General features: G+C 39.2%; 1 protein-coding gene across 3 annotated transcripts; it reads left to right on the top strand.

Moving 5' to 3' along the window:
- Positions 1–212: 212 nt before the first annotated feature.
- On the top strand, positions 213–5,126 carry LOC133732100 (probable disease resistance protein At4g27220). Of its 3 annotated transcripts, none has more exons than XM_062159569.1 (4): positions 213–746; positions 844–3,684; positions 4,078–4,475; positions 4,663–5,126. In XM_062159569.1, the coding sequence occupies exons 1-3, from the start codon at positions 247–249 to the stop codon at positions 4,085–4,087; spliced, it is 3,351 nt and encodes a 1,116-aa protein (XP_062015553.1). In that variant the 5' UTR covers positions 213–246; the 3' UTR covers positions 4,088–4,475; positions 4,663–5,126. The 3 variants fall into 3 exon arrangements, with proteins under 3 accessions (XP_062015553.1, XP_062015552.1, XP_062015551.1); XM_062159568.1 differs by having other exon boundaries at positions 4,165–4,475; XM_062159567.1 differs by having other exon boundaries at positions 844–4,475.
- Positions 5,127–6,468: the final 1,342 nt, after the last annotated feature.

Consider the following 6,468-nt stretch of genomic DNA (forward strand, 5'->3'; position numbering starts at 1 on the left):
CGATAAGTCTCGGCTCGGTTAGAGGCAGAAAGGCTCAGTAAAACCCAGACGACTTGTTCAGAACTCTAAATGAGACCAGTTCCTCTCCAAGGATATGAATTATGAAGTCAAGTTGCCTAAACTTCAAGATTCGAATGTTTGTGGTCATTTCAGCTTTGGTTGTGAACTCCTTTCAATTAAATTTTTCTTCTTGTTTCATCTCTGCTTCTGCTTCTTGATAGTCGTTAGTGTTTTTGGGGGATTTCAATGGCCCAAGCAGCCTCTGCATCGGCTGAATCTTCATCAGCTCGTCGGTGGAAGTATGATGTGTTTCTGAGTTTCAGGGGTGAAGACGTTCGCAAGACTTTTCTCTCCCATTTATACCATGAATTGCAAAAGACGAGAAGGATTTTTGCATATAAGGATGATGAAGAGCTTCAAGTAGGGGCACCTATTTCTCCGAGTCTCTTAAAGGCAATCGAAGAATCAAGGTTGGCCATCATTGTTCTATCGCCAAACTATGCTTCTTCTCCATGGTGTTTGGAGGAACTTACGAAGATTGTTCATTGCATGGAAGACGACAACAGAATTCTGCCACTTTTTTATCATGTGGAACCAGCTGATGTACGACATCAGAAGAACAGTTACGAACTAGCATTCACTAGGCATGAAGAAAAGTCAAGGCATGGCATAGAGAAGCTGAAGCAGTGGAGAGATGCTTTAAAAACGGTGGCAAATTTCTCCGGGTGGCATACACAGAATTATAAGTAAGCATGACAAAAGTATCTTAATTAAAAAGAGTTAGATTTCTTCTATTTTGGATTTATATAAAACTTATGATCTTGTGACCCTTCTTCCTTTTAGGACGGAAAGAGAACTCGTCGAAGTCATTGTGGACTCTGTGTGCAGTAAGGTACGACCAATGGAAATTGAGTTTTCAATGTCAACCGGAGATTTTGAAGAATTTGAAGCAACAAGACAAGCCATGTCTGAGGTGATGGATGCGCTAAAAGATGATACAGTCATTGCCGTTGCGGTGTATGGAATGGGAGGGGTGGGGAAGACAACTATGGTGGAACAGGTGGGTTTACGAGCTCAAAAAAGTGGGATTTTCCAACATGTGATTATGGTTGTCATATCCCAAACGCCCAACTTGAGATATATTCAAGGCACATTGGCAGATCTGCTAGGCTTGGAATTGAAGGAGGAGACAAACATTGGAAGAGCTACTAGATTGAAGAAGGAGATAATGAGAAGACACAAGATGCTTATAGTCTTGGACGACATTTGGGAGAGAATAGATTTATCAAGCATAGGAATTCCCAGCTACGACCAGCTTCAAAATTGCAATTCCAAAGTCCTACTCACCACAAGGAGATTGAATGTTTGTCATTCCATGGGGACCCAATCAAGCATTCCTCTGAATATCTTATCAGAGGAAGATTCTTGGAACTTGTTTGCGAAGAAAGCAAGAAAACATCTTGAAAAATCAACTGAATTCTATGATGTAGCAAGGAAAGTGGCTAGCGAGTGTGCTGGTCTCCCGATCGCGTTGATAACTGTTGCGAGGGCAGTTGGAGATAAGGATCTTCAGGAATGGAAAGAAGCAGCTGAACGACTTGAGATGGCTCAACCTACTAACCTTGACGATAAGGGAGATGTGTACAAATGTATAAAGTTGAGCTATGACTACTTGCATGATACTGATGCCAAGTCATGCTTCTTGCTTTGCTGCTTATTCCCAGAAGATGATGATATCCCAATAGAAAGCTTGTTGAAGTATGGGTTAGGGAAAGGATTGTTTCGAGATGTCAACACAAACCAAACAATTCAAAAAGCTAGAGCCACAATGTACATGGTGGTCAAGTATCTTGTAGCTGCTAACTTGCTTTTGAATGGTATAGGGGATGGATACGTAAGGATGCATGATGTTATTCGAGATATGGCTATGTCAATTGCTTTGTCAGAAGATGGACACGGGTTTTTTGTAAGAACTCGTCGTGAATTAAGAGACTGGCCAATCAATGCAAATGATTGCTACTCAGCAATCTCGCTGATGGATAACAACATTAGCAAGCTTCCCAAAGAGTTGGTATGTTCAAAACTGCAGATTTTATTGCTAAATAGAAATGCTGATTTGAAAGAGATCTCAGATTCCTTGTTTCAAAGTCCGAATGCATTAAGGGTCTTAGATATTAGTCAAACTCATATTTCATCATTACCCTCATCATTCGGTCTTCTGTCCAATCTTCAAGCTCTCTATGTAGATTACTGCAACTCAAGAATTGACATATCCATACTTACAAAACTGAAGAAACTTGAGATTCTTAGTATGAGAGGATGTGATATTAAGGTATTTCCTATTAAAATAGGACATTTGACCACTTTGAGAATTTTGGACGTCACTGGTGGACGTTTTGATAGAGTTCCATCTCAAGTGATTTCAAAGTTGCATAGATTAGAAGAATTGCGCATGCAATGTCAATTTAAGGGATGGCATGGTAAAGGCGCGGGAGGCTTTTATTCTGTTCTTTTTTATAAGAATGCTGGCTATAAGAATGCTGGCTTCGATGAGTTAACTGGCTTGTCACGTTTAAACCATTTGGATGTATCCCTAGCTGGTTCAGAATGCTTGCCTAAAGCTATCGAGTTTGATCCAAATTGGGTAAGCTTTAATATATGTATCAACAGAGGATGGTTGTTCAGTAATCCCACATTGCTACGTGACTATCGTTACAATCATTCCAGAGTCGTGACTCTTGACACAAGCATCAATACATTACCGGATTGGTTTATCAATGTGGTGACAAAGAAAGCGGAGACGCTATTTTATGTTGGATCCGAGGGCTTGAATAACATTCTTGTGGAGTATGACCATGGAAGACTCCAGAGATTGAAGTATCTCCGTGTACAATACGACGAGAACCTGAAAGAGTTGATGAACACAACAGCACGACTTTCAAATGAACCTGTATTTCAGAGTTTGGAAGATTTGTATCTCTCTGACTTGCCTTGCTTGAATAAATTATGTGTAGGTGAATTACCACCTGGGTCTCTATGTAATCTGAAGATATTGGAGATCAGAGGTTGTTCTGACTTGCTGAATGTACTTTTACCAGCACAATTATTACAGAGACTACAAAGTCTGGAAAAACTAGATTGTTCGAATATAGAGAAGCTGGAATATGTGTTTGGATTTGAAGGGCTGGAGCCCGAACAAAGCATATTGACAAATTTGAGAATGATGAGATTGTATGTAGGTGAAGTTGGTGAACTAACAAGCATATGGAAAGGTCCTGCTCCATATGCAATCTTCTGTAATCTTAAGCATGTGAAAGTTGCTTGGTCGAACAAATTGAAATATCTCTTCACATTCGTTGTAGCTCAGCATCTCTTACAATTGGAAGACCTTTGGCTACATGATTGTGTTAGCTTGGACAGAGTTATTGAAGCAAGCGAGGAAACAGTTACCAACAAAACACTAATCTTTCCCGGATTGAAGAACTTACTTCTGAGAGATCTTCCACAACTGACAAGCTTCTGCACTCCAACTGGAAGTGCCACTTCAGTGGATATTGAGTGTCCTTCATTGGAACACTTGTATATGCATGACTGTCCTCAATTGTTGATCTCTGCTGCCGACTTCAACAGTAGGAACCATGTACAACTTAATTCTGAACATCTGATGTCGTCTATATACGGAAGGTATGTGTTGTGCCACAAGCTTCATTATAAGCTAGTGTGCAGTAAACAATGGTGTTCACTTAGTCAATAACTGACCAACAAAATTATGTTCACAAATCCTTTGATGTAAATTCAGAGGTGAAAAATAAAGCAACTCAACTTAAAAATAATTATCTTCCTTGTTGGATTTACATCCAAGAATGGTTGAGCATACTTTCCTCGTCAGTTATTGACCAAGTGTATATTATTGGTGGAGTAAAAATTATCTCATTGTGAGTGCCAACAACACGATGCCCCCTTTTCTTTTCTTTTTCTTTTTCCCTAACCTTGTGAATTCGTGATACGTAAATTACATATTCAGTTCTATGACATTGCCAACTCATTTTCTGTTTTATTTCAATTTGCTATCTGAAGGTGGTTGTAAGACGAACTAATCTTAGAAGTTTGGCCATTCATATGTGCACGCAACTCAAAAATGTTTTCACATCTGATGTAGCTCAGTATCTTTTGCAATTGGAAGTTCTTCGCCTAACAAATTGCCATAGCTTGGATTGAATTATTGAAGCAAGCAGGGAATGGTGAACAACAAAAAGATTGCCTTTCCAGAATTGCAGAGCTTACTTTTGCAAAATCTTCCACATCTGAAATGGTTCTGCAGTCCTACTGGAACTGCTACTTTATTGGTTGTTGATTGTCCTTCATTGGAACACTTGTATGTGGGTGGCTGCCCTTTGTTGTTCTCTGCTTCTGACTTCAACAGCAGCAACCATGTAGAACTCAATATGAACAGGTGGCCTGTCTCCGGGGAGAAGGTATGTGTTGCCATAAACGACATTTGTATTTTCTTTGCTTTCATTTGTCATAGTTAAACTTCATCAGTATATTTCCTACAGGCATACACATTGGCTAGTCCGGCTGCTGCATGCATAGATATCATTATTGAGACACTTTTGTATATCAATGAAATTGCTGACTTATTTCCTTCTCTTTTGTTTTCAGAGTGGCTATTAGATTGTTGAGTGGGGAGAATTAGAATGACGCACAGGGATGAAGCTAAACAATGAGAGGTTAGATGTACAATGGTCTAGAAGAAGATTAATGTGTAGTTAACTGTGTCATGCATGCTAATGCTGCAATAATCTCTTACCCTTCTTCTATGTGGATGGAGCCTGTTGATTCTGCTTATATGACTAAGGGGTGTAGGAGTGATGGTTCACAGCCATATTGGTGATCCTATGGCGCGCAGCCATTCGGCCCATGCCATCTCATCACCTCTTTTGGGGTCCTTCCCTTTTCCCCTAAGTTAATAAAGCTTCTAGCTTTGTCTAATGGTTTACGGTTTGCCAAAAACTGGCTTCAATGGCGTATTTGTTGAAACTGATGATGATGAAGCTGTAGTATCTATTGTTGATGGTGAGTTTAGCTTGATGGATTTATTGCTAATGATGTGCAGTTAGCCACTATCTTCAAACTGTTGCCTCTGCTAACTGTTGCTTCGGTGTAGATTGCAAATCATTTCAAGGGATCATTAGAAGGAATTCTCTTTTTGGTCAGCCCACGCCTCTGTCACAGCTAAAACTCAGCAATTGAACAAAAAGGCTCTTCCTTAGGCCTTACAGTTGTTCAAATGACAAAAAAAACCATTGAAATCACCATAACTAGTAACTTGATTAGGGGCTTTGCTTGGTGAGTAAGATTCATCATATCAATGTGCCCCAGTGAGGAATTGAAAACCTGAGAATGCAATTAGTAGAGGGCTGAGCAAATCAATGATAAAATGTACTTTGGAGCTTCGTTATTTTTTATTTATTTTATTTTTTTTGGTCAACTAAAATGAACTTCAACCAAAGCTGAAATGAATACAAACATTTAACTTTTAAGCATATGTAAAGGTAGGCAAGTCTCTTATAATCAGGGACTCTCAATGGAAACGTAGACTCTTCTTCCCATACAGGAGTCCAATCGTCCTCTTTTTTCTTAGTTTTCTTCATTACCTCATCAGCTCGAACTCCTGCTACGCCGACCTGCATTAAATACTACCATTAAGAAGTGTATACCACCACATTTTCTGATCAAATACTTAAGGCCAGAATTCGGTGATGGTGGTATTGGAATCGTGGTCCGAGATGAGGATGGCATTTGTATTGCAGCTATGGCACATTATTTCCCTCATGTTATCTCTGCTACTCATATGGAGGCGGAGGCTTGTAGGGCTGGAGTTCTTTTGGCAATTCACCAATATTGGGATGCCTTCGACCTTGAGAGTGATTGCTCACTCGTGGTGGCTGCGTTATAATAAAATGTGGATGATCGATCTGACATAGGGCATATTATCGATGATTGTAAGTCATATTTGACATCTTTTCGCTCTATTTAGATTAGGCATATTTTCCGTGAAGCAAATGGTGTAGCCCATAGATTGGCTCATCTTGCTAGTCTTAATTATCTAGATGATATTTGGTTAGAGGAGTCTCCTGTAATTATCCAGGATGTACTCTACGAGGATTTGTGTACTAGTGGTAGAGGTCAAGGTGTTATGTCCCTCTTTGTACAATTCTAATTTTAATATAATAAGTCAGGCGTGGGGATGAGCCTCCTAACTTGGTTGGATTCCAAACCCATTTTCATAATAATAATAATAACACACTCAAAAATTTTACTTATTTACACTTTCGTCAAACTCGTTGGTGGCCACATGGCAAATTTGGAGAAAAAATGAAAATAATTTCATTATTTTTTTTCTTTTCTGAAAGATAATTTTTTTTTTTTTGAAATATAATTGATTATTTCATCAACACGCAAATC

This window comes from Rosa rugosa, chromosome 2 (assembly GCF_958449725.1).
Source record: "Rosa rugosa chromosome 2, drRosRugo1.1, whole genome shotgun sequence".
Taxonomy (NCBI): domain Eukaryota; kingdom Viridiplantae; phylum Streptophyta; class Magnoliopsida; order Rosales; family Rosaceae; genus Rosa; species Rosa rugosa.

Coding starts and splice junctions, on each gene's coding strand:
- LOC133732100 (XM_062159567.1), top strand. CDS start 247: ATGGCCCAAGCAGCCTCTGCATCGGCTGAATCTTCATCAGCTCGTCGG. Junction 747..843: donor TGGCATACACAGAATTATAA/GTAAGCATGACA, acceptor TCTTCCTTTTAG/GACGGAAAGAGAACTCGTCG.